The 26,614-nt window shown below is 54.5% G+C and overlaps 3 protein-coding genes across 6 annotated transcripts in view; all 3 read right to left on the bottom strand.

The window, feature by feature from the left end:
- Positions 1-8,196, bottom strand: part of CPT1C (carnitine palmitoyltransferase 1C) — a 20,088-nt gene extending 11,892 nt beyond the window's left edge. The window contains exons 1-6 of the mRNA XM_007463381.1: positions 7,961-8,196; positions 7,115-7,269; positions 1,950-2,089; positions 542-713; positions 309-410; positions 89-226 (exon numbers count right to left, since the gene is read on the bottom strand). Coding sequence (XP_007463443.1) covers positions 89-226; positions 309-410; positions 542-713; positions 1,950-2,089; positions 7,115-7,255 — 693 coding nt within the window. The 5' untranslated portion in view covers positions 7,256-7,269; positions 7,961-8,196. The remainder of the gene's footprint in view (positions 1-88; positions 227-308; positions 411-541; positions 714-1,949; positions 2,090-7,114; positions 7,270-7,960) is intronic.
- A 719-nt stretch (positions 8,197-8,915) lies between these two features.
- ADM5 (adrenomedullin 5 (putative)) lies at positions 8,916-9,446 on the bottom strand. Its single transcript, XM_007463380.1, has 2 exons — positions 9,376-9,446; positions 8,916-9,171 (listed from the first exon to the last, which is right to left on the bottom strand). The coding sequence occupies exons 1-2, from the start codon at positions 9,444-9,446 to the stop codon at positions 8,916-8,918; spliced, it is 327 nt and encodes a 108-aa protein (XP_007463442.1).
- Positions 9,447-11,306: 1,860 nt separating this feature from the next.
- Positions 11,307-21,902, bottom strand: PRMT1 (protein arginine methyltransferase 1). 4 transcript variants are annotated; one of them, XM_007463376.1, is made up of 11 exons: positions 21,737-21,902; positions 19,456-19,509; positions 18,794-18,895; positions 17,879-18,034; positions 17,673-17,736; positions 15,495-15,637; positions 14,549-14,636; positions 14,347-14,462; positions 13,360-13,510; positions 12,931-13,052; positions 11,307-11,610 (listed from the first exon to the last, which is right to left on the bottom strand). In XM_007463376.1, the coding sequence occupies exons 1-11, from the start codon at positions 21,770-21,772 to the stop codon at positions 11,527-11,529; spliced, it is 1,116 nt and encodes a 371-aa protein (XP_007463438.1). In that variant the 5' UTR covers positions 21,773-21,902; the 3' UTR covers positions 11,307-11,526. The 4 variants fall into 4 exon arrangements, with proteins under 4 accessions (XP_007463438.1, XP_007463441.1, XP_007463439.1 ...); XM_007463377.1 differs by lacking the exon at positions 19,456-19,509 and having other exon boundaries at positions 11,308-11,610; XM_007463378.1 differs by lacking the exons at positions 19,456-19,509; positions 21,737-21,902 and adding an exon at positions 19,129-19,146 and having other exon boundaries at positions 11,527-11,610.
- Positions 21,903-26,614: the final 4,712 nt, after the last annotated feature.

Raw genomic sequence — 26,614 nt, 5'->3', positions numbered from 1 at the left:
CTGGGCTGGGCGGGGCGGGGCGGGGCGAAAAACTGGCAGGGTTAGGAGGGCCGGCTCAGAACCTTTGCCTACAGGATGCTGTACTCACATAATTGGACGCCCACCAGGACTTGAGCTGAAGGTACCACTGCAGCAGTGACGCCTGCAGCCTCAGGAATTCCCGTGCTAGGGCCGCGGTCCAGTCGAAGTCCTCGTCGGAGAGGACGGGTCGGACAGACTCCAGATACTGAGAGGCAAGGAGGGGAAGACGGCAGGTCACACCCCACTGCTCAGCAGCCTCCCGCCCCATCCCCGGGTACCTGGCCCACCTTGCGCACGGTGTCCTGCACGGAGGGCACAGGCTGACGCGGCAGGGAGCGTTGGTAACTGAAGAGCATTGGGTGGCGGCCGGAGAAGATGCGAACCAGGGCCTGGCGGAAAATTAGTGGTTCATTAAACTCCTCACTGCAGCCCGGCAGCCAGGTGTTGGGGGTGGCGGGGTGGCAACCCACAGAGAGAATGGGGCAGAGAGAGTTTGAGCAGGGCTCTGCCCCTCCCATACCAGCCAGGTCTTGGTGCGTGAGGACATGGCTCCGTGGGGTTGGAGGAGCCAGCCGTGGTAGGACAGAAGTAGCCTCAGGGCCACATGAAGCGTGAAGATCAGAGCTCCCCACAGACACGAAGCAAACAGCGCGGCCGCCAGGGCCCCCCGAAGCCTGTGATGCTGTCCACCCCTGGGGTGAGGGGATAGAGAAAAAGGGTATAGGCCTGGGTCTCCGGGCCTCAGAACACCCCTCCCCTCCAGCCCCACCCAGCGCCTGCCGTTCCTAACACCCTGACTCTGATCTTTCAGCTGTTGGAGGAATATCCTGCAGCATTAGAGTTGGTCAGAAAAAGTCCAGTTTCCTCATTTGTTAAGTGCTAGAGGTGATTTTTTTCTCGGTACACCCACCATCTCCTCCCAGGACTGCGGAGACACCAAGCTTCTAAAGTCACTTCCCATGGAAATTGGCAGGTGTTTAATAAGAGGTGGTATTTCTAGTGAAATATACCAGATCAAATTACACTGTAAGGCAGTGGTTCTCAATGTGTGGCCCTTGGACCAGCAGCATCAGGACCACCTGGGAGCTTGTTAGAAATGCAAATTTCTGGGCCCCATGATCTCTATCTCTTGGCGTTCAGGCTAGCAATCAGTGTTGTAACAAACCTTCCAGGTGACTTCAATACAAACTCCAGTTCAGGAAATGCTGGTCTAAAGATACAGTAAATCAACATGTTTGCAAAGTTGCAATCATACAGGCTGTGCGCAAATCCCACCTGGAGGACTCGGGGCAAGCCACTTCCCCTCTGTGGGTAAATCTAGCCTTCCTAGAAATTTCTATGTCTGATCCTGGATCTCCCCTTTGAGGCCATCTGCACAAAGTTTGAACCTTCTTTCCCAGGAGGACTAATCCAAGAGTTAGAACCTGCCACTTCATCCACATCTGCTTTCCAAACCTTCCCCAACAAATACACTAATTCAACCACTCCCATTTAATAACCTCCTAGTAACGGTACTGAATGTTCCACATGCATGATTTTGTTTAATTCCTCCAACCACCCTAAGAAGCAATTATTATTATTCCCACATTACAGGTGAAGACCCTGACACCAAGAATGGCGAGGTCTCTTGCCCAAGACTACACAACTGTAGATTAGCAGAGTTCATACTTCCATTAGTATATATAACCATAACTGGATATTGTCTAGTTTGCTACCATCCCCTTTAGCAAGAAGCAGCCAGGATGGAAAATGTACAGAGACAAGAGAGGAAATCACCTCCTTTTACTTGAGTCTGTACCTTTATTTATCTGACCCCAAGTAAGTCTCAAGGGTTACTTTTCTTTAACGGGCATACATGCTGATAGAGAAACTTACTGGGTGGAGGGAAAGGGATTAGGAGGTTACTGGGCTGGAGTGGGAGACCTCACCAGTCTGGCAGCAACTCTTTGATTTTCTCCATCAGTCCTAAGGAAGGATCCAGCTGGAGGAACCAGGCAAGCTGGATTGCACTGAAGAGGAACAGCCAGCTGAGGGGGCTAGCAGGGAACACACCTGTGAGAAAATCGTTCTGCGGAGAGGAAAGGGCACCTATTCAATCAATTATCCCATCCGCTCAGCACCATTCTTAGATGTTGATTCAGCACTGAGCTGGGTGTACCAGATGCCGTGGGGAACAGACACATCTGGGTCTTACCCCCAGGGAGGTCAGACCAGAATGAAGTGAGTACTAATGGCGATAGGATAGGGCAGGTTGCTCAGCCTGAAGGAGTCAGGGAGGGCTTCCTGCAGGAGAGGTTACTCCCAGGCAGGACCCCGAAGGTGAAACTGTCAAAAAAGCAAACTGGTATCCCCTATACATCAGGGTCCAGAGCTCAGGAGCTGGCCATGGGATGACTGAGGAATGAATGAAAGTGTTGGGTAACTAATCAGACTCCCAGGGAAGCATGCTAGAGTTGACTAACATTTCTTTTTAAATTTTTATTTATTTATTTTTGGCTGCGTTGGGTCTTGTTGCTGCCTGCGGGCTTTCTCTAGTTGCGGCAAGCGGGAGCTACTCTTAGTTGTGGTGCGCGGGCTTCTCATTGTGGTGGCTTCTCTTGTGAGGAGCACGGGCTCTAGGCACGTGGGCTTCAGTAGTTGTGGCACGTGGGCTCAGTAGTTGTGGCTCGTGGGCTCTAGAGCGCAGACTGAGTAGTCGTGGCTCACGGGCTTAGCTGCTCCATGGCATGTGGGATCTTCCTGGGCCAGGGCTCGAACCCGTGTCCCCTGCATTGGCAGGCGGATCCTTAACCACTGCGCCACCAGGGAAGCCCCAAGAGTTGACTAACATTTAATGAGCACTTACTACATGCCAGGTGCCATTTGCAAGGCTTAACTCTTTAATTAACTCCCAACAACCCCGTGAAGTAGGTACTAAGATGTTCTCTTTTTACAAAAGAAAACACGTAGGTTCAAAGTCACACAGAGAGCATGGTTAAGCCGGGATAAGAGCTGCTGTTGGTTTTAGTATCACCACCAGGGCTCAAGAAACCACTCCCTCTCCTCTTCCCACATTTTAATGACCAAGAAGGCCTCAGAGATCATGGTTTAGACCTTGGGCTCTGGAGTCCCCACCCTCTGCGTTCAGGTCTCTGCTCTGTCACTATCTAGTAGAGTGACCGCAAGCAAGTGACTTTACCTCTCTGTCTCAGTTTCCTCATCTGTAGAATGGGAACAATCCCAGTACTTGGCTCATAGGGCTATCACAAGGGCTGGATGAGGAAATATTCCACAAATGCTTACTGCAGTCCAACAGCAGTGACAAGACAGCAAGATTCCTGCTCTCATGGGGGATAGAGACAATACCTACCTAAGTAAAGGCTTTAGTGAAGTGGGTCGGATGACGAGAGGTGCTATGGAGAAAACTAAAGCAGAGGGCTCGGGGTGGGGGGAGCAGAATGGTAAGTTGCGTAGCTCATAGCCAGGCACACTGTAGGTGCTCAGTAATTATGATGATGATCCCCTCTGTTGCTAAGCTACTGGAGATGTAGTTACTTGGCAGTCTCCCTTTGGCTTGGCAGGAAAAGGTTACTGGCAAATGTGGTTATTTTTGTTGTTTAATTTTTCTTTTTAAAAGAAAATTTCAGTTCTTCTATCTAGGGCTCTGTATTACCATACATAGAACAGGGGCATCCTAATAACAGGAAATGTCTCCATAGCACTTCCCAAGTACAAGGAGCATCATTAAATTATCTCGTTCCCCTGTCACTCAGTAAGATAGAAATTATTATTATCTTCATCATATGGGTGAGGAAACCGAGGAGATAGTAAGTTTGAAGAACTCGTCGAAGGCCACATGGCCAGGAAGTGGTGGAGGTAGGATTTGAACCCAGGTTCCCTGGCTCCAGGGTCCACTGTCAATCACTTAAACCATCCGGGATGCCTTGTGACCCTAATGCACCAGGATGAACCACAGGGTACCGAACTCTGAAGTCTGCCGTATCTCAGAATTTCATATCCATTTGGAAATGATTTCAGATGCCACTCAAATCTCCTGCCAATGAACCACCCACTAAGTGCTGGATGCCGTGCCATATGCTAGGCCCAAGTGACCCACTGCACATAATTCACAACAGCTCTTTTGGCATAGATATTGAGATCACATTCTAGAAAAGCACCCCAGGATAGTGGGGCCTCAGCATGGACTCCAGAGCCAGACTGCTAATTCTAGCTCTGCCTCTACTTCTGCATCTTAGCAGCTGTGTGACCTGGGAAAAGTGAAAGCACCTCTCTGGGCTTTTGTTTCCCCATCTGTAAAATGGTACTAATGATAGGCTTACCTTAGAAGGCCCTAATGGGACTTCCCTGGCAGTCCAGAGGTTAAGACTCCATGCTTCCACTGCAGGGAGCGCAGGTTCGATCCCCGGTTGGGGAACTAAGACCCCACAAGCCGCGCGGCACAGCCAAAAACAAAAAGCCCTGATGAGGACCAGATGAGCAACAGAGTCAAAGGGCTTGGTTGGTACTGAGCCTGAGACACATTACTACCTAGTTTGATTTTAGAAATGAGAAAGCAGACACTCAGAGAAGTTACTAACATGCTGGAGGCTACACAGCACCTATGTGGCATGTAAGACAAGAATCGCGATGCTGGAGTGGTCACTTCTGTGAGCCAGGCCTTCTACTAAGACAACTAATGCTTACAACAATCCCTTGAGGCAGGGACTGTCAAGGTTCCCATTTTTTAAGTGAAGAAAGTAAGATTTAGGGCTTCCCTGGTGGCACAGTGGTTAAGAATCCGCCTGCCAATGCAGGGGGCACGGGTTCGAGCCCTGGTCCAGGAAGGTCCCACATGCCGCAGAGCAACTAGGACCGTGCGCCACAACTACTGAGCCTGCGTGCCACAACTACTGAAGCCTGCATGCCTAGAGCCCGTGCTCCGCAACAAGAAAAGCCACCAAAATAAGCCCATGCACTGCAATGAAGAGTAGCCCCTGCTCACCGCAACTAAAGAAAGCTCGCACGCAACAACAAAGACCCAACGCAACCAAAAATAAATAAATAAATTTTAAAAAAAGAAAAGAAAGTATGGTTTAGCAATGAGTCTATGGAATTACAGCTCTGGCATTGCTGATGGCACAGCCCCCATCTTGGGACCAAGGAGCTACGGCTTCAGGGTGGTTCCTGGGGTCCCAGACTGGCGAGGAAGGATGTGAGAGCTCCACGTGACCATCAGGGAGAGAGGCAGCTATGTGATAGAAAGGCAAGAGTTGTCATTATTACAATTATCAATTAATACTAATATGAGGACCTGGTGGGGGCCATTTGCAACAGGTGACATGAGTCAGAAAAGAGCTTCAGAGGTGACTCAAATACAGGGGTGACAGTCAAAGTATTCAACACAGCAACACCAGTCCAAATCCGTCCGTAAGCATAGAAATCAGAACAGTGGGTGCCTTGCAGTGAGGGTGAGGGAGTGCTGGCTGGAAAGGAGCTCGAAGGAACATCCTAGAATGATGGCAGTGCTGTCTTGATGGGGAGTTGGTTACACAGGTATTATACAGGTTACAAAATTCAAGGACTGTACACTTAAAAAAAATCTGTGCATTTTTCTGTATGTAATTAGATCTTAGTTTAAATGTCTATTTATGTGTATATATATAAATGTGTGTATTTAACCCCAGGTTAACATTTTAGCTGCTGGTTGGCCTGAGGTGCAGGGGGTTCCAGGGGCAGGGTCTCTCTGGGAGTTTGGGTTAGTGGCTATTTATTCACTGGAGCAGATACATCTCTATTTTAATAACCATTTTAACAACGAATATGGCCACAGAAGTGTGATCCACCCTGCTCAAATGTCTCAGCTTCCAGAGATCCTCCTGGGCTGCCCCCTGGTTTTATTATAACACCTCCATGCTCCCTCTTCCCTGCCTGCTTTATCTTCCTCCATAGCATGTCACCACCTAATATACTCTATGGTTTGCTTATTTATCTTCTTTATTGACTTCTCCAGCTTGATCATGAGCTCCATGAGGGCAGATCTGTCCGTCTTGCTCCCTGCTGTGTCCCCAGTGCTCCAAACAGTGCCAGGCCCTTAACAGATGCTCCACAGATATTTGGTAAATGACGAACAATATTATAATCTAAAGCTAACACTTACTCAGCACTTGCCATGGCCAAGCACTTGTAAGAATTCGTTTAATGTAAGAATTCATTTAATCCTCGAAACTGTCCTGTGAGGGAGGTGCTACCATCACTCCTGTTTCACATGTGGGGAACCTGAGTCTCAGAGCAATGCGCTTGCCCAAGGCCACACAGCTAGTCAGTGGCAGAGCCAGGATTCAAACTCAGTCCTGGCAGACCCCACAGGTGTTCAAAACCTGTGTTCACAGAAAGAGGGTGTGACCAGCAGGGAGACTCCATACATAGATGGTGCCAGAGTTCTAGAACCAGGGAGTGTCGGGCTGACGTGGGCCCTGGGTAGATGTGGGCATTCTAGGGCATTCTAGGGCAAGGAGTTTGTCTTTTCCAGAGCTGGGGCAGCAGGGTTTGTGGTGATGGGTAACTAGACGATACAGATAGTGGAGGTTCACATCTCAGAACTGTAGGGAAGGTGCACCACATACTGGAGAGGGTACTGGAGGTTCACAGCAGCGGCAAGGAGGGGCCTCTCAGACCCAGTGGGTAAGGACTATGGCAAAGGAGGGGCCTTTAGGATTGGGGTGTGAGCTACCCAAGATGTTGATCAGGCCATGGGGTTCTGGAATCGGAAGCACCTCGTTTAGAGGTAGAGATGAAAGGGAACGGTAAGGGGACTGAGTTCTAGAAAGTGGGGTGAAAGTTGTGTTTGTGGGTGTGGGGAGAGTGGGAAGGGCTTCCAGGAAGTGGGTACAAGAGGTAAATGGCAGTTCCCAGTAGGTGAGGTTGAGGATCCCGGAAGTGAGCCATAGAGAACCCAGAAATGGCTTTAAGGGGTCCCGAAGTAGACACCAAAATTCCCAGAAGGGGTGACAGGATCCCAGAAGTGGGACCACCAGGATGTCGGAAGGGAGCCTCAGGCATCCCGGAAGCAGGTAACTCGATTCCCGGAAGGAAACCAAGCCGCAGCCCTCCTCACCCAGAAACGGGACAGATGCCTTTTCCAAGAGCGCAGTCCGGAGAGATAGATCTCCTGCAACATCGGGGCACTGAGCTCCACTTCTCCCGCGTCCGAAGTCAGCGAGGGTCGGAAGCCCACGGCCTGGTGCGCTTCAGCCATGTCACGCTACAGCCCTGGGAGGAGGACAGAGGGTCATTCTCCAGACCCCCGGCCCCTTCTCCGCAGACCCAGGAATATAGGACGCCAGCTCACCCCTTCCCTAACCACCTGAGGGGTCTTGAGGATCCTGGACGAAAGGCTCCGGTATTGGGAGGACTTCAGCTGGGGACCTCTGTGAACGCACAGAAAGGCAGGAGGGATAATTTGCGGGATAATAGCCCTTTTGCGGCTATTCTGAGAACATGGTGCGGGGACAGTGCCCCCCCCCCACGCAAGGGCCTTTCAAGATTCGGGGTTCGGGGCGGGAAACCGGTCCAGCGTGAGTTGCGGGATCTCGGGAAAAACATTAGTCCCAAACCCATTTGAAATGAACACCTGCCGGGGGTTGGCATTGTCCACTCCATTTCCGCTTTCCATTCCAAGGCTGGGGCTGGGGGGTGGGAGTGAGGGGGGAGTTGGGTGGGGGTTCTCTATAAATTCATACGCTCTGGGGTAGCCCAGCGTCCCCTCCCCCCGCCCCCGGGCTGAAGGGGATGCGGTGTGGGGGGGGAAGCACCCTACTGCGCATGCCTCGCGGGCAGGGATGCAGAGGCTGAGAGCAGAGGCGAGCGTCGAGGACAAGTGATGGAGAGGCCCGCACTCCCAACCCAAGACACAATCCTCCAGCCCCCGCAGGAGCTCGGGCCCCTCCAGTCCGGCACTTACCACGCTGAGTCAGGGGTCCGCCGATCGGATCCTGGAGACCAAGCCCGAGTACACCGCCCCGGCCCCCGATTTAGAGCGCCGGACTCAAGCCTCCCACTTGCATATGCCCAATCCCAGTGACTATGAGTCCAAGACTTGGTCGATGGGCCTCCGGAGCACCTGTCCGCCTCCAACTATCCAACATTCAGGAACCCGGATTTCTGCCTAACGGGTGCCTCGCCGGGTATTCAAGTCCCAGGTTTTAACCCCGCCCCCTTCCAATCTTCTATCCCCGCGCTCAGTTCCCGCCCCTTCGAATCCCAGCGTCCAATCCCCTCCCTCCGTTCGATTCCCAGCCCACAGACTCCTACCCGCCTGATTCTCCACCATTGGGCCTCCCCCGTTCTACGCAGCACTTCTCCTCCGAACCCCAGTTTCTTCGGCTCTCCTGTCCACTCTTTGTCTCTTTTCTTTCTCTTCGAGGAAGGAAGCTCAGCTTGGAACTCATAGCCCACGCGCGTGGGAACCAGAGTGAATCTCAGCCCTACCACCCAGGAGAGGGGGGAGGACTGCTTTGGGGTCAGGTCGGCCCACCAAGACCACCCACGGAAGATGCAGCTGCAGGGATTAAGTTGGCGTGGAGGTGCTACAGCAGATTGGATTCAAGTTAGCCAGAGGGACTTCCGTGAGGAGAAAAGTGCGTGGGTAAAGGTGAGGGGCTCAGGGACCGAGCTCAGATTGGGAGGCCAGAATGGGCACAGACAAGCAGAGACTGAAACATGGAACTCTCGTTTTATTCAGCTCTGGACGTTAATATTCTTTGTCCATGCTGGGTCCGGTGTGCACGTGGTCCAGCCCAGTCGCTGCCTGGGGAGAGCCCAGGAGGTAGAGTTAGGGGAAAAGAAACTTGGGGTCACGGCCCCGATACACAGATGGGTAGACTGAAGCCAGGGGCCGAGCAGAGATGTGCCCAACATCACCCAGAAAACTGGGCACTGCGCTGGCCTCCTTGCCTCAGGCTGGGGTCCTGGAGACGCAGCAGGAGTCTGGCCGCGCGCCGCCGGCGGCGCCCATAGCTGTGGGGATCCTGAGGCTTGCGGCCCGCCTTCCCTGAGAGCTCCTTGGTGGAGGCAGAGCGGAGCCAGTATATGATCTCTGGCAGGCGGTGCGTCTGGCACGTGCCCAGTGAACAGAGGTGCCTGTGCTGCTGGGAGACCTGGTGCTGGGGCCGCCTGGGGATGGAGCGTGAGAGAAAAGCGGGTTCAAACAATCCACTAGAGAAATGGAGCCCTGTGGGCGACCCAGAACTCCGAGATTGGCGGGCGCGTTTCCTGATCAACTTCCCATTCCACCGAAGCGGAAAACCGCCTAGAGAGGTCACACGCCCCTCGCGGTCTCCCTCCGGCTCTGTCCCCGCTGACACCGGCGTTTCTCACCTGCCCGCGGAGTCCGGGTCCCCCAGGGTGGAGGAGGCGAGGAGCAACAGCAGGAGGATGTGGGCGGTCATCGTGGGGGTGGGGCGGGCGGGGTCCGAGAAACCGGTGGGTGAAGCGGCTCCTCTGGGCTGCGGCCCCACCCCCTTCCCGGGCCTGGAAAATACCCCCTGAGCGCCTGCTTCAGTGCGAGGAATCCGGGCGTCCCCACTTCTCAGGCCGAGAAAACGGAGGCCGAGAGCCACACCACGCCAGAAGGGCAGGATTAGGATCCGGACACCCACCTCCCGCACCGCGGCCACTGAGCCCTCACGGGTCCCGCCGAGGTGCTATCTACGCCCCTGGGTGTCCTCGGGAGACGCGACCCCTTTAAGGCGGAGAGGAGGGGCGGGGCAGCTGACACCTGCAAGTGACGTCGCAGCTTCTGGCTTCCAGGAAAGGGGTGGGGGCGGGGAAGCGCTAGGCTACTTAGATGCGAACTCACCCACATCTCTGTCAGGGACCCGACTAGCGTTAAGTCTCAGGGGACAGGCGACTTCCAGCGAGGGGGCTGGGCAACGTGGGACACTGGCAATTGGGACAGGTGGCAAAGACAGCCACCAGAAGTTGAAGAGTCTGAGCCCTAACGCCCTCCTGGTAGAAGAGGAGTAGGCGTAGACGGGTGTGGGGTGCAGGCAGGCCCAGATCTCCAGCTGTACTGAAGCAGGTGTAGGAGGGCCATGGAAAGAAAAGCCTGGGATTCCGTCTCCGGTGATCCAGGTAGTGTGGACGCAGACCTGGGGGACCAGCGACTGGAGAAGGGAAGGGCAGGCACGTGTAGACACCATGACGGCAGCAGGGGCTGAAGAGACAGCCCCTGGGGAGTTGTGAAGCAGGGTAATGGAGCCTCAGTGTGCATCTCCGTAAAGTGTGGCAAAGGGTGGGAACCACCCCCCCCCTCCCCCGCTCCGAGCCAGGATCCGAGCCAGGATCGGGGAGGAAGCAGGCACCCACCCCCACAAAGAACTCTATCCCCGGACTTCCCTGGTGCAGTGGTTAAGAATCGGCCTGCCAATGCAGGGGACACAGGTTCGAGCCCTGGTCCCCTGGTCTGCGAAGATCCCACATGCAGTGGAGCAACTAAGCCCGTGCGCCAGAACTACTGAGCCTGCGCTCTAGAGCCCACGAGCCACAACTACTGAGCCCGTGTGCCACAACTACTGAAGCCGCGTGCCTAGAGCCTGTGCTCCGCAACAAGAGAAGCCACCACAAAGAGAAGCCCGCGCACCACAACGAAGAGTAACCCCCACTCAGCACAACTAGAGAAAGCCTGCGCTCAGCAACAAAGACCCAACGCAGCCAAAAATAAATAAATAAAAGAACTCTATCCCCCTCCAACACCCCCCCCCCGACTCAGTTTCCCCAGATGGAGAGGGCAGGGCAGTAGTCACTGCCAGTCAGCCCTGGTTTGGCCTTGGAGGGTCCTGGACAGGAAAAAACAGCCAGAGAGGAACAATGTGTGTGATGGGAGAAGGCGGGAGAGAGAGCTTTCTGGGGAACTTAAGGGCCCAGCTGTGCCGGGAACCCACACCCCAGCCCTCCCCCAGCCCAGCAGGGCAGCTGGGAGCAGAAGTCTGGCCCACTGGGGACAAGAGGGACCAGGGCCTCAGGAGGCCCGAGAGAGAGGGAGGTCGCGGGCACAGACCCCGAGAGCCAGTGGAGAAGGCCCTGCGAGTGACCTGAGGGCAAAGGTGGCCCAAAGAGTTGAGAGCAGGGCTGTGGAACCCCAGAGATGGCGGGGGTGGGGTGGAGGTGTAGTAAGACCCAGAGACACAGAAGTGGTGAGAGAGACCGGCAGCCACCAGCAGGCGCTGTCCCCACGCTCCGGGTGCCTGGCATCTCAGCACCTAAGGACAGAACCCCAACCCCACTTCGCCCCCAGGAAGCTGAGCCGTCCCAGCTGAGGATTTATTGGCGTAAATGCAACCATATAAAAACATAAGTTATGAAAAACACAGTCACGATGTGCCCGCACCCCACCCCCGCCCCTGGCCCCAGAAACCCCCTTCTGTGGGAGGGAGAGGAAGGGGGAGCCCCGAAACTGCCTAAGAACGCTGCAGCCCCTGGGCCCTTGCAGGGCCGGCCCGGCCGGGTTGGGAGAACCCGGATGCTGCCTCAGCGCATCCGGTAGTCGGTGGAACAGGACAGCTCGCACAGCTGGCCTTTGAAGTCCAGATCAATGGTGAAGTCCAGGTCGCGCTGTGGGGAGAGTGCGGGCGTGAGGGGGAACCTGAGACAGGGCAGGCCGAGACAGAGGGCAGCGGGGGTGTGGTAGGGAGGGGTGGCCACCCCAGCCCACCTGAGGTGCCGTGGGCCCCCCGGCCGTCTACACACCCTCCCCAGAGACCCCACACTGCCGGTCCCACTCCCAGCATCTGTCTTGAACCCCGCCTGACTCCCCGTGAGAAGCTCCACGTGACATCCTCAAACCCACCTAGAACCCAGCCATGCCCCCCGCCTTGGGTGGGGTGGCAGAGCTCAGCTGCTGTCTCTTGCATCATGATTTCCCCCATCAAAACCAGCCCCATCAGCAGGTTATTTTCTCCTTCTTTTACAAGAAGCAAACTTCCTCCTCTCAAAAAGCTCTGTGGTCCTGCCCCACCGCCCCCACTTCCCCTCCTCCAAGGCTTCCTGGAAGCCAATGCTCTTGTGCCCGCCACCCCCAGCACACGGGGGCAGTCACCAATGACCTCAACGGCTTCTGCCCTCAGTCCTCACTGCACTTCACCCCTGGCTCCCAGCTTCCTCCTCCCTCTCTGGGTCTCTTTCAGTTTCTAGTTTGGGTTTTCTCCACCTCTGCACTACTGACATCTAGGGCTGGACCACTCCTCGCTGTGGGGGGATTATCTTGTGCGCTGCAGATAGAGCAGCTCCCCCGCCTCTACCCACTAGATGCCAGCAGTACCCCTTCTTCAGTTGACACCCAAAATGCCTCCAGACAATGACATGGGTAGGTGGGGCAAAATCATCCCTGGTCGAGAATAGCTGCTTAAACCGGTTCTCGTATCCGGCTAGACTTAGAAAGCGGGCACACCCACACTGGCCCTGCAGAAGCTCCTGACTTTGCCCTAGACCTGCTTCCCCACCGTGTCTCAGGCTGATGGCAGCTCCGTCCTGCCAGGTATTCAGGAGAAAAAAACAGGGGAAGAGACGGCCCTCCTTTCCTTCCCTCACCCCCATACATGGGCGAGGATATCCTGTCAGCTCTCCCTCTGGCCCCGCCCCCACCTGCTCCAATACCTGCCGGCCCCTGTCACCTCCCGCTGGCATTTACCACGTGACTGTCCTGTGTCTAGAACATGAGTCCCAGGAGGGCAGGGGTTCAGCCTGATCACCGCTGGGGCCCCAGGGCCCCCTGGTTTCTAGTAGGTACTCAATAAAACTGTGGTCCATAGACAGACCTGGGGGGCCCCCAGACAGATAGGCCAGAGCAGAGTGTAGCCAGGCCGGCTGGCAGGCTTGGGGCTGAGGGGTGCTGGGGCCCCAAAACACCTGAGTCTACCCCCACCAGAGCCTCACGTTGTTCTTGGCATTGGGCCGCATGCCAATGGTGCCAAAGATCTCCTCGCCCGTCTTCACCGTCAGGTAGTCCTCCATGTAGAACACCGTCTGCTTCCAGTGCGTGTATGGGGACTCGGGGCCTGGCGGGGGAGGCGGGTCAGCCGGGCTCACCCGCCTCCTAACCTTCCCAGCCCACACCTTCCCCTCTGCCTGGACACCCCACCTGCCAGTGACTACCGATTAAGCGGTGACTGTGGCCCCTCCACCCTCGTCAAGCCTGGGAGGGGCTGTTTCACGGGCGGGGAAGCGGAGGCACCGCACGCTCAGGTTGGCTGGCAGAGCCAGCGTCAGAACCCGGGTCCTCGGTGTCCCCGTGGCTCCCTCTGGCCACTCCTGTCACATGCCCCACGGTCCCTGGGCCCCCGCCGCCCCAGGGCCCCGCCTCACTGGTGGAGAAACCGGTCCTCTTGTGGCAGCGGGTGAACTCGATATTGAAGTAGGCCACCAGCGCATGCACGTAGTCGTTCCGCTTCACTTGCAGGCAGAAGGGGGAGGTGAAGGTCAGGTCTTCCACCTTGACAGTGTAGATGTCCACCTCCTGCGGGATGAGCCTTGTGAGCCCCACTCCCCGATCTCCAGCCCAGCGGGGAAACCTGCGGGTGCCCCGCCGAATGCCCTGTTCCCTGCTCTCCCAACTCCAGCCCCGAATCTGACAGTTCGACCTCCTACAACAACTACTGTTCCTTAGAGAATCGCCCATTTTCCCCTCTCCACTGCCTGTACCCTGACCCTGGCCACCATCCCCCCCTCCGATGCAGCAGCATCTTAACAGGGTTCCGTGGCTCCCGCTCTCTCCCCCCACATCCCTTACTCCACGTTATCAGCCAGGCGATAGTTTAAAAACAGATCATGTCACATCCCTGCTTAAAATCCTTTGACTGCTCCCCGGTGCACTCAAAGCAAAACCTTGACTCCTGACTCAGGCCACGGAGGCTCGCCCAGTCAGGGCGTCTGCCCTGCCATCTCCTCTGCAAACTCCCTCCTCCACCCAGTTTCGCCTGCCACGAGCATCCCAGCATGTGATACTGCGGGTCGAGAGGGGGAACCTCAAAAAATGATGGCGCTGGGCTTTCTGCATTTGGTGGCCCTGCCTGGGGTCTTAGCTGCCTGCCTTGGGCGGACGTGCCCTCCGGGGAGGTATGCCTTGAGGGCAGGGCCAGCCTACTCACTGCCTTGTTCTGGAACCCAAGGGCCATGCCTGGCTCACAAAGCTCTTTAAATGAAGTGGCTTCTCTGGGCGTCTTATCGCCACCTCCAGCAGATCGGTCAGGCTCTCAAGACCTCGGGCAAGCAAGCACTCTGTGCACTGAGGTCCCACGCACTGGCCCTTCTTGGGTTGACCCTGCGGGACACCCAGCCACCCCACCCCCTCACCTTTATCAGGCAAGCGTTGGTGACCAGCTGCTTGGGGTCCACCACATCCACCAGGGGCTCCTTGATGGCCACGTCTTTGATGCAAGACATGTCAAAGCCGTACACGTTCTCCCACCCTGGGGAGGAGGGGAGGGGTGAGCCCGTGGGGGCACCCGGCCCCGAGCCTGCCCCACCCCTCGGGCTCCTCAGGCCCCGAGCTCACAGTGGATCTTATAGTCTTTGTACTGCCGGTCCTCGATGGCCGTCACATACAGCGTGGCTCGGTCCGGGAAGATGAGGCCGTCGGGTGCCTGCACAGTGCAAAGGGCATGAAGGATGGGGGGCCTCGGCAACGCTGCCCCATTTTGTCTCCTTGCCCGTTTTGTCTCTTTATCCACCACCCCGCCCCCGCCCCGGTCTGGGCTACCAACATTTCCCACGTGGACTCCCGAAGCGGCCCGCTCACTGGTCCCCAGCCTCAGCCCTCGTTTTGCTCCCCGGATGGCTGCCTGATGGCTCCCAGGAGCATCTAAGTCAGACCCTGTCCTTCAGAGGTCCTGAGGGATCCTCAGAAGCACCCCCCCGCCCCCACTCCCCTGAGGAGTAAAGCAAACTCTCTCAGGGGTCACGCAAGATCTGCACAGGCCCCTCCACCCCTCGCCCCCCAGTGCTCCTCCAGATCCTCATTCCACTACAAATTCGCCGCTGCTCAACACACAGCAGGCGCACTCCTGCCCCAGAACCTATGCACTGGCTGAAATCCTCTGCCCAGGGTGCCTTTCCCCTCAGATCCCACGCAGCTCCTTCCCATCCTCTGTTCAGGTCTCAGTCACCTCCCGTGGGAGGCCTGCTCTGACTTGAGCACCTGGGACGACAGCCCCCCAATCCCTCCCTACCCCTATGCCCTGCTATCATTCTCTTCCCAGCACTAACTCTCCTGACACTGTACCATCTCCCTGTGCCTGTCTAGCTTCCAGTACCGGCTCCCCTCCGTCTTGGCTGTGGGCCTCCTAACATCTGTGTAGATGTATTCAATCCCCTGTATTCACTGCCACTGTGGGAAATACCTAGCATGGCTTTCCTTTTCTGCCTAGACCCTGACATGCTCAACAAAACAGCCGAAGGACCCTGGCCTGCATCAGCTGCTCCCGCCCCACTGGGGGCCTCACCAGCCACTTGTCTCGGGCGTAGAGCACGGTGTTGAGCATCGACTCGTAGAAGAGGCAGTAGCCCATCCACTCGCTGATGATGATGTCCACCTTCTCCACCGGAAGCTCCACCTCCTCCACCTTCCCCTTGATGATGGTCACCACTGGGGAGCAGACAAGGGCACATGCCACCAGCCCAGAGGAGGCCCATCTGCTCGCCTCCCTTGGGGGGGATGGGGGATGGTCCAGGACCTGGGGACCCCACTGGGAAAGCCCTTGTCTTCTCAAGGAAGGGCTGGGGGTTGTATTGGGGCATCTACAAAGAACTCCGCGAGCTGAAGCCACACCCTGTTAACTTAGTTTTAAAATTCATTCATCATGGGGTATTTTTGAGGTAGGAGCAAAAACTTTACGTAGATTAGGTATTAGGTGACATTAAGATTTTGCCACTAACAGTCAGACCTAGGGCCCGGTGCGGAGAGCCCTTCGTCCTGGGACATGAGGCGCAGTCAGAAAGGTGGCTAACCCCTCGCCCGTCATGCACTGCACATTCGTGGGGAAGCTGCTAAACCATTCTTAGATGACCTGCTTCTGGGTCAGGGTTTCATACTCAGCAGAGCAGCTCCCTCGCTGCAACCTATTAAAAGTCAGCCCTCGATGCTAGGGTTTTGTTTTGTTTTGTTTTTCAAAAAAAGAAAAATTAAAAATAAATAAATAAATAAGATTTTCCCACTAACAGTCATGGTCTTTTTTTTTTTTCTTTTTTTGGCTGCACTCTGCAGCTTGTGAGATCTTAGTTCCCCGACCAGGGATCAAACCCCGGCCCCGGCAGTGAAAGCACCAAGTCCTAACCACTGGACCGCCAGGTCATGTTTTGTGTGTGTGGTGTGTATGTGTGTGTGTGTTTTAATGTATTTATCTTATTTATTTTTGGCTATGTTGGGTCTTCACTGCTGCGTATGGGCTTTCTCTAGTTGAGGTGAGGGGGTTACTCTTTGTTGCGGTGTATGGGCTTCTCATTGTGGTAGCTTCCCCTGTTGCGGAGAACAGGCTCCAGGCTCACGGGCTCTAGAGTGCAGGCTCAGTAGTTATGGCACACAGGCTTAGTTGCTCCGCGGCATGTGGGATCTTCCTGGACCAGGGCTCGAACCCGTGTCCCCTGCATTGGCAGGTGGATTCTCAACCACTGTGCCACCAGGGAAGCCCAGGTCATGCTTTTAAAATGGCCTTATCTATTAGAGACACAGGCAGCAGTACTTATACAGTCGGAATTTGCTTCAAAAGGAGATATTTAAAGCTGAGTGATGGGTACTTGGGGATGCATTATATTAGTCTCTTTTAATAAAATCCCTTCAGCTTCTAGAATGCCAAGAGCCCTCACATCTGAAAAACCCACCATCTTCCCATGTTCTCTGCCCCTCAAACCTTGCAGGTGGGAAGGACAATTTGGCAGTATCTGTGCAACTTCCATTTTTGACCCACACGATCCTACTTTTATGAACTGACCTCACAGATACACTAGTTCGTATATGAGATGACAATGACGTTACACGTAGGGGGATGGAAACCTAGGAAGCTTAAATGCTCATCACCAGGGACTTGGTTAAGAAAGCTGGTGTATGTGCAGACAGATGATGGCAGCCATCAAAAAGCAAGATCCTCTCAACATCGTGAAAAGTGTTAAACCACACGATAAGCAGGTGAAAAAAGCAAAGGGCAGAAGATTTGTATTAATGTGTATGAAATGCTATCTGTGTCAAAAACCGGCACGTGAACGTAGAAACACACACACACGTATATTTGCTCATAGGTGCAGACTTCTCCAGAAGGGACCATTGGCTGCACTCAGAGAAGGGCGGCTGAGAGGCAGGTAGGAGACTTCTTACTACAGGCCCTCAGATGCCAACCACGTGACTCTAACACTGAAAAAACGAAAGACTGCTTCTTGCCCCGCCCCCCACCCCCCCTTTTCTAAAGACTGAGGCACTGAGCTTGCAACTTCTGCACTCAGATTCTAAGATGACTTGTCAGGTGGTGGGTTCTGAGAAGGCTGGATTCTTAGGCTGTTGGCAGCCTAGAGTCCACAGAGGAGGAACCCCTGAATGTGAGTTCAGTGGCCCCCATCCCCTTGCCGAGGGCCCCGGGGAAGCTGGGAACACCCGCTCCCTCCCCACCAACCCGTTCTCTTCCTGGGCTCACCGTGGTCTAACTTGTTGGCTTTGACGATCTTCACCGCATAATCAGAGATACTGGAACACTCGATCTGGGGGCCCAGAAGAAGGGAGGGTGAGAGCCCCCCCCCAGTCCCACCCTCAGTCCCCATCCTCCTCCACCCAATCCCTGAGCCCCAAGGGGCCCCCTTTCCGTCCCCAGGCCCAGGCCTGCCTGCTGCCCAGGTCACTCACCCCGATGACCTTGCGGGCCCCAGCCTTGGCAGCAAACATGCAGAGGATCCCTGTGCCAGAGCCCACATCCAGCACCACCTTGTCTTTGAAAAGGTGCCGGTTGTGAAACATGGAGTTTCGGTACGTGAGGGTGCGGACCTCATCTTTCAGCATTTCCTGGAGGGGGTGGGTACAAAGATATCATGAGGGGGCCTGCATCCCCAACTGTAAAACAGGGTGCCCTGGCCTCCAACACACTGACTGTTTCGAGAGCTAGAGCTCAGACCTCAAACTTGCTTTAGTCCCATTGGAACAAGTCATTTCCCTTCCATACGCCTCAGTTTCCCTATTTGTAAAATCGGATTAGGTGGACTAAATTCCCATATCAGCCACCTTAGGTTCTACCATTGCCACCTAAGCCCCTGTGAGCCTTGGCTTTAAAAAGTCCTCAGCAAGTTAATGCCACTGAACCGCATACTTGCAAATGGTAAATTTTGTTATGTATATTTTATAACAATTAAAAAAAAAAATCTTCACAATTCCATCCCAGCTGCTTTCTGGGACCTCAGCCTCCATCGCGTGCAAAAGGGTCGAGAAGCCTTCAGCACACTGGGCACGAGCAGCTGGGGGACAATCCCGCCGCCGGTCACAAGCGGGCGGCAGAGACCGGCAGGCCCTGAACTCTGGCTGAAGTCTCAGGCACACATGCGCACTTCCACCCCAGCCTCCCAAGAGGGGCACAGCAGAGAACCAGGCTAACCTCTGCCTCCAAGGCAACGGCTGGGAGAGGCGACCCTGGAGCGTGAGCCTCGCATGCGCAGAGGGGAGGCCCGCTGCCAGGGAAGGCAGTGCGCATGCGTTGGAAATTAAGTTCTAGCCCTCCCAAACATTAACCCCCCTGAAGATTCAGCAGGCTTATGAGCTGTCTGTCCATACCTCGTGGATGCCAAAGTGAGCATAGGAGTCAAAGTAGTAATCTTTGGACGTCATGTCCTCAGCGTTGGGCTTCTCGCTGCTTTCTGCCTGGGCACAGGAGACCTGGGAGGGAGCGGATGGGAGCAGGGGTCAAAGCTGGGGGCTCCCCACAGACTCTTAAGCCTCCAGGTCCCTACTTCTCCCTGGAGTACAGAACCACCCTCCCAAACCGTACCATGGCAACCCTAAAGGCCCCGCCTGCCATCTTGCCTCTCCCAGGAACCCCCAAACCTAACACCCCATTTTCCTCTTCCAGGACCCCCCCAGAGCACCATCCAGGAGAGCACCCCTGATACCTCAGCCACGCCTACCATCTCTCCAGTCTCTCTGCCCCCGTCTCTAGCTCAGCCCACAGCTGGGGAGGGGAGGAGAGGGGAAGGCAGAACGGGGACAGACATAGGGAAGGACAAAGGGGGGCTGGAAATGGAGTTAAGGAAGTAGCCACAGTGTCGGGGGAGGCCAGATAGGGGCCACAAACCTGGAGGGAGTTTGTACTAAGTGTTTCCGGGGCACAGGGTAAACTGATTTGAAGCAGGAGGGATCATAGTTAAGACCACTAGAAAGGGCCTGATGTGTGCCAAGACATGTATATGTGGGGAAGGGTCTCACAAAAGGATATTTACTTCTTCAAGAGGCGGCTGGAGGCTCATCCCATTAGCCAAGGTGGCTACAAAATTCTAGGAGAGAGTAACAGGGAGAAAGGATTAGCTACTGGGAGTGACTAGGGGAGGGCCAGGCCAAGGGACCCGGGCTCTTGGGGGAGAAGGAGGTGTTTCCTACAATTTTGCTTTTTTTTGAGGAGAGTGGACAAATAAAGAGGCAAGGCTGTTTTTAAAAGGGTGCGGGGCAGGTGGGGGGGAGTAGAGGGGGAAGGGGGGTTCTACCCCAGCTGTGGCTGGAGAGATGGTGGCCTGCACCCACACTGCCCCTCTTTGGCCAGGCACCTGATGACACACACCTCCCCCATCCAGGCCAGAGGAACTGGCACCCACTGGGCACACAGGCACTGCCAGCTGTCACTCCCCCTCATCACCTAATCCCCCCAGATTAGGTGACACTTCCTGACACAAACCCCCATTCTGGGGTGCCATGAGTAGTTGGGGGAGGGTGGTTGGCAGGGTGTACCCACTGGGCACCTGCCACCTCCGCAAACCAGTCTCTCATCTGAGAGGATTCCAGAAAGGAGGTGTGGCACACAGACGCCCCCACCAGAGCTGGCACCCCGGCCGCTAGCTCCTGCCTTGGACTCAGGGAGTCCCAAACAAAACCAGTGAGAGCCAACCTCCTCGATTATCACCCGCTGCCCAGGAGGGTAGAATACCAGGGAGGAGGCCAGACTCTGGACCCTCAAGCCCACCTACCCTCCATTCAAACAACCATCCCAGGCCCTGAAACTCCCCAGGTGTGGGGCAAAGTCCTGGGGCAACCTCTGGGGAAGATACTTCCTCCACCCACACAGGCCCTGGTCCAGGAGAGAGCCGAGGGGGATAGGAGTCATTGGAGTGACCCCTAGGGGCTGCCCCCCAAGGTATGCATCTTGGGAGCCGACCTCCCATCCCAGAGACTGCTACAAAGTAAGGGGTGAGAGTAGGGAGACCCCATCAGATTAGAGCTTTTCCCAATGTAACCACCCTCTAGGCTCCAAGAAGCGTGAAATCACAGACATGACCTCCTGGGCTCCAAGCACCACCTCTATCCTCCCAAGCCAGTGAATGACGCGGATTACGAAGGGCTGCTGGTGAGAGGATTTCCCACCGGGGCGCATTTCTCAACACCGCTGATACCTCCGCCAAACAAGCCCCCAGAGCGCTTGAAACACAGCACCGGAACCAGCCCCATAGGGCTGCACGAGAATCAAACCTCACGGGACACCATTTCAGGCAACCAGGCTCAGGACCCTCAAACAGGGCCTCAGGAAAGGGGAGGTCAACTCCCACCCTCACAAATGCCCCAGGGAGTGAACGGGCTCCAGAAGGGGGTAAAGTTCGCTGCGTTCATTCCCTCACATCCCCTTCCCAGTACAGATTCTCCCTCCCCTCGCCCGGGAGGGCTTCGACGGGAGGTGGGCTTTGGGACACGCCCCATGAAAAAGATGTCCCTCCCACACACCCAGAAATGGCCACAAGGGGGTGCACAGGGCCTAAGCCGGAAGGATCTCCTTCAGCTAGATGCCCCCCCACCAACCAAAGGGAGGTCACAGGGGCATGCCCCATCCCCCTAGCTCCCAAAGAGGGGAGAATCCAGGGACAGGAAACAGGGGGTGGGAGGGGGGCCCGGAGGGAACCAATCTTTCGTCTTCCTACAATCTCAACACAAGAGTGCACGAAACCTGGACGGATGCCTGAACAGATGCCCTGGTCCGGGAAGGGATTTGTTGAGAGTCGAGATACACTGCCCCTCCCAAGAGACTCTTTACTTCGCGCAGGTCCCCAAGTAAGTCCCATCCCGAGGTGCCTGTCACGATCCCCGGGGAGGGGGGCAGGGGGCCTCAGAAGGAGGGTCGGAGCCTCCTCTCCGCCCCCCCGGGGCGCCCCTCCCCCGGCCGGGGGCGGGGCCTTTGTCCCGCACGTGGAACCCGCCGGGCCAGCGGGCACGGCACACCACCTCCCCACCCACCGCGCCGCGGCCACGTGGGGGCCAGGCCGGAAGCGCCCCCAGCCCTCCTCCACGTGGAAGGGGGCAGGAGACCCTCGGAGCGGCGTCCTGCCTCCGGCCCCCGAAAGCTAGGGAACCCGCACTTCAAACGGTATCTCCAGATCCGGAGAATGCGGCGCCCCCTCCGTACGGCTGGGGGCCACAGCCCCAATCCGGCGACTCAGAGCCCCTTCCCCAAGACGGAGGCATAAAATACCGACCTCCAAACCGGCCCCCGCCCCTGCCCCTGACGGCGCTCCAGGCGCTCACCTCCATGATGCAGTTCGCGGCCTCGGCTGCCGCCATCTTCACCCGCGCCTATTCCTCCTCAGGCCGCCGAGACCCCCCCCCTTCTTCGCACTCCCCCGGGACCGCCTTATACCGGAGGGTCCAAGGCCCGCCCACCGCGACCCCGCCAGGAAATCTCATTGGCAATGGAGGTGACCCGTCTGGGAATACCGTTTAGCAATTGGGTGAAGAAGACGCCCATCAAAGTCGAGGGGCCCGCCCAGTCTGGCGTGCCGAACCCCGCCCCCATAAGTCGACCGGGATGGGAAAGACTGCCCGTCTGTCGCAAGAAGTACGACTGATGATTGGGCAAAATCTACCGGGAGTTCCCGCCCCTACTCCCCCAGCACCGCCTCAAAGCTTCCCGGCGGACCCCGCGCTAAGCGGACATCTTGAAATAGAGCTGTCTATCACCAAAATGACCCGCCTCCTCATAGCTGCTATTGGTTTATCGAATCTGTGACGTCACGAGGCCTTTGGCCAGCCTCCGCCAAGCGGCCGGCTTCAAGGAGAACATGGCGATTGGCCCACGAGAAAAGAAGACAGGGCTTTAGGCTCCAGCGATTGGCTCAAACGAACTGTCACTCATCATCCATTCGGCGGCTTCTCACAGGCTGTGGGAAATCCAGGGGGAACAAGGGAGCTCGTGCCCATTTTCCTGAGGGAAAACTGAAGCAATGAGAGGCCCAAAGAGAGGGAGGTTATGTCCGGGGTCCCGAAGCAAGTCAGGAATAGGACTCAGGCGTCGAGGCATTGAACCCCTAACCCTCCACTTAATTGTTCCAAGTATTTTAAACCCAGTGACTCCATTCAAGCCACTTGGCCTTTGCCAAATCCCACCCCTGCCGGGAACACCCACCCGCTTCGTCTGGCCAACTCCTATACGTCAGTCAGGGCACAGCTTAGTCGCCACCTCCTCCAGGAAGCTTTCCTGGACCTGCAGAAAAAGTTACTAGTTGAATGAAGATAAATGCAACTTGTGGAATGTATCCGTCACCCAGAAAGTTCCTTCACGACTCTTTCTAGTCAACACCTCCCCCACCCAACCCCAGAAGCAATCACTTTCTGTTTTGTGTCACTATAGTGCAGCTTTTCCGTTTCTAAAATTTCGTATAAATGGAATTATACAGTATGTGCTCTTTTGTGTCTGTCCCTCAGCATAATGTTTTTGAGATTCGTTCATGTCGCATATAATGGTTGTCCAATCCTTTTTACTGCTGAGGAGTATTCCATTGTATGGATGGATCACATTTTCCTGTTGATGGACATCTGGGTGGTTTTCATAGGGCTGGTATGAATAAAGTGGTCATGAACGATCATGTCCGGGTCCTTCTGTGGACGTACACTTTCACTTCCCTTGGGTAAACCTAGGAGCACATGGCTGGGTCATAGGCTAGGTGTATGGGTTTTTTGTTTTGTTTTTGTTTGGTTTTTTGGCTGCGCCATGCGGCAGGCAGGATCTTACTTCCCCGACCAGGGATCAAACCCGTGGCCCCCGCAGTGGAGGCACCGAGTCTTAACCACTGGACCGCCAGGGAAGTCCCCTAGGTGTATGTTTGTAAGAAACTGCCCTCAGGTTTCCCATGGTGTTCTACCATTTTGCATTCCTATCAGTGATGCAAGAGAGTTCTAGTGCTCCACATCCCCTCCAGCACGTCATAAAATCAGTCTAGGGGCTTCTCTGGTGGCGCAGTGGTTGAGAGTCTGCCTGCCGATGCAGGGGACACGAGTTTGTGCCCCGGTTTGGGAAGATCCCACATGCCGTGGAGCGGCTGGGCCCGTGAGCCATGGCCGCTGGGCCTGCGCGTCCGGAGCCTGTGCTCCACAGCGGGAGGAGCCGCATCAGTGAGAGGCCCGCATACCGCAAAAAAAAAAAAAAAAAAACAGTGTATAATTTTAATCACTCTTGTAGGTATGAAGAGATTATCTCCTGGTTGTGACTTGCATTGCCCTGACGGCCAGTGTTGTTCAGCATCGTTTCATGTGCTTATTGGCCATTTGTATATTTTCTTTTGTCAAGTGTCTGCTCAAGTCTTTTGTGTATTTTTACAAACAGTGTTGTTTTCTTATTCACAAATCATAAACGTTCTTTATAGATTCTGGATACAGGTCTATGTCAGGTATATCTACTTTTTTTTTTCCCCCTTAATTTATTTATCTTATTTTTGGCTGCTTTGGGTCGTTGCTACAGCGCGCGGGCTTTCTTTTTAGTTGTGGCGAGTGGGGGCCACTCTTCACTGCGGTGCGCGGGCCTCTCACTGAGGTGGACTCTTCTTGCGGAGCACTGCCTCCAGGCACGTGGGCTCAGCAGTTGTGGCTTAGGGGCTTAGTTGCTCCGCGGAACTTGAGATCTTCCTGGACCAGGGCTCGAACCTGTGTGCCCTGCCTTGGCAGGCGGATTCCCAACCACTGTGCCACCAGGGAAGCCCGGTATATCTACTTTAAATCTTTCTCCCAATCGGTGACCTGTCTTTTCATTTTCTTAACGTTGCCTTTGAAAAGCAGAGAGTTTTTCATTTTGACGAATTCCAATTAATCGGTTATCTGAGCCCAAGTCTTGACCCTACATTGTATGTTGCATGGATCTTTTTTTTTTTTTCCTTTTCTATTTCTCCAAATGTTTCAGCAGGGTGTTTGTTTCCTTTTACCTTTTTTTTCTTTTTCTGATTTCCAAGCATTTTAACCCAATTACTTTTGCTCTGTGTTGCTATGAAGAACAAAAAATTGTAACAAACTCTCTACAACACTAGGAAATAACCTAATGTCATTGGGTACAGAGTACAGGGTAGAAGTCTGAGCTGGAGGCAAAACTGGGGGAGTCGTCAGAGTCAAATTCTGCATTTTCCAAGATGGCCGCCACATGGGACAACTGAGCAACGGACCATGGCAAGTCTCAACTGAGATTTGCTATGGCTGTAAAACACACACCAGATTTTGAAGACTTCACGTAAAAAAAGAATCTATAATATATCATTAATATTTTTTATATTGATTACATGTTGAAATGATTCTATTTTGGATAAATGGGGTAAATAAAAATTATTGTTAAAATTAATTTACCTGTTACTTTTTACTTTGCTTTAATGGGGCTACTAGTGTATTCGAAATAACACATGTGGTTCATATTATATTTCTGTTGGCCAGTGCTGCACTAGGTCATGGAATGGACAAGATCACCGGGGAGTTGGTGCGATTAGAAGTGTGGTTAGAGGGACTCCCCTGGCAGTCCAGTGGTAAAGAATCTGCCTTCCAATGCAGGGGATGCAGGTTCGATCCCTGGTTGGGGAACTAAGATCCCACATGCTGCGGGGCAACTAAGCCCGCGCGCCTCAACTAGAGAGCCCACGTGCCACAAAACTACAGAGCCCACGCTCTCTGGAGCCTGCGTGTCACACCTACAGAGAGAAAACACACACGCTGCAACTAGAGAGAAGCCCGCGCACCGCAATGAAGATCCCGCATGCCACAACTAAGACCCAACGCAGCCAAAAATTTAAAAAATAAAATTAAAAAAAAAAGTGTGGCTAGAAGACCTGAGTCAAACTGGAGAGTCAAGTGTCCACGAGCTGTGATGGTAGAAACTTACATCTCTCACTAAACTGGAACTCGGTCCTTCCTTCAACTGAGAATTTGGGCAACACATCAAAATAGAATTAGCTCCTGTGCCTGGTCCCGCAATATAAATCACAGAGATTTGCATGTCACATGACAGTTGCTGTAGATACTCCTGTGGTCAGCAGGATTCTAAGATGGCCCCCATGATCTCTGCCCCCCGGTGTTACATACCAAGGAGTAGGTTGGGTTATATGACAAAGGAGATGGATGTCACTCCCTTGATTAGGTGACCTTATATGGCAAGGGTGAAGGGAGTTTTCGGATGATATTAAGGCTTCAAATTGGTTAGTTCTTTTAATTAATTAATTTATTTATTTATTTAGCTGTGCCAGGTCTTAGTTGCAGCATTCGGGATCTAGTTCCCTGACCAGGGATCGAACCTGAGCCCCCTGCACTGGGAGAGCAGAGTCTTAACCGCTGGACCACCCGGGAAGTCCCTCAAATTGGTTAATTTTAAATTCATCAAAAGGGAGATTTTCCTGGGTGGGCCTGACTTAATCAGGTGAGGCCACACTGATTGTCCTGCTAAAACCACGTGCACTGGGAAGAGGCCCCCGAGCCTCAGATGAGATTGAAGCTGAAACCTTGATAGCAGCATAGTCACATCCTGAGCCAAGCACCCCGCTAAGCTGCACCCGCGCCCCTGACCCAGAGAAACTGAGATTAGAGTGTTATTATAAGCCACGAAATGTATATGACTTGTTACAGTAATAACTAATCTGCCTCCAAATGTCATTCCTGTTCTATTTAGAAATCATGGTTATGAGACCCACCCTAGGTGTTTTTAATGAATGTGTTAATGAGGAGGCATGCCTATTATTTATTTTTTTATTTATTTTTAATTAATTTATTTAATTTATTTTTGGCTGCGTTGGGTCTTCATTGTGGTGTGTGGGCTTATTATTGCAGTAGCTTCTCTTGTTGCGGAGCATGGGCTCTAGGCACACAGGCTTCAGTAGTTGTGGCACACAGGCTCAGTAGTTGTGGCACACAGGCTCAGTAGTTGTGGCTCGCAGGCTCTAGTGCGCAGGCTCAGTAGTTGTGGCACGCGGGCTCAGTTGCTCCGCGGCATGTGGGATCTTCCCGGACAAGGGCCCGAATCCGTGTCCCCTGCATTGGCAGGCGGATTCTTAACCACTGTGCCACCAAGCCCGGCATGCCTATTATTAGGCCACTAATTTTTATATTAATCTTGAAAGCTTTGTGACTTCCCTGGTGGCGCAGTGGTTAAGAGGCCGCACTCCC

This window comes from Lipotes vexillifer, unplaced genomic scaffold (genome assembly GCF_000442215.2).
Source record: "Lipotes vexillifer unplaced genomic scaffold, Lipotes_vexillifer_v1.1 scaffold802, whole genome shotgun sequence".
NCBI classification, from domain to species: Eukaryota; Metazoa; Chordata; class Mammalia; order Artiodactyla; family Lipotidae; genus Lipotes; species Lipotes vexillifer.
Note: the sequence above shows the minus strand (reverse complement) of the source record. Positions and strands in the feature narration are given on the sequence as shown.

What these genes read in the sequence shown, in the direction of transcription:
- ADM5 (XM_007463380.1), bottom strand. Translation starts at nt 9,446, where the DNA reads ATGACCGCCCACATCCTCCTGCTGTTGCTCCTCGCCTCCTCCACCCTG. An exon ending in GACCCGGACTCCGCGGGCAG is followed by an intron (nt 9,172 to 9,375) that starts GTGAGAAACGCC and finishes CTCCATCCCCAG; the next exon opens with GCGGCCCCAGCACCAGGTCT.
- PRMT1 (XM_007463376.1), bottom strand. Translation starts at nt 21,772, where the DNA reads ATGGCGGCAGCCGAGGCCGCGAACTGCATCATGGAG. An exon ending in GAGGACCGGTTTCTCCACCA is followed by an intron (nt 13,053 to 13,359) that starts GTGAGGCGGGGC and finishes CTCCCCCGCCAG; the next exon opens with GCCCCGAGTCCCCATACACG. An exon ending in GGCCCAATGCCAAGAACAAC is followed by an intron (nt 11,611 to 12,930) that starts GTGAGGCTCTGG and finishes CTCTCCCCACAG; the next exon opens with CGCGACCTGGACTTCACCAT.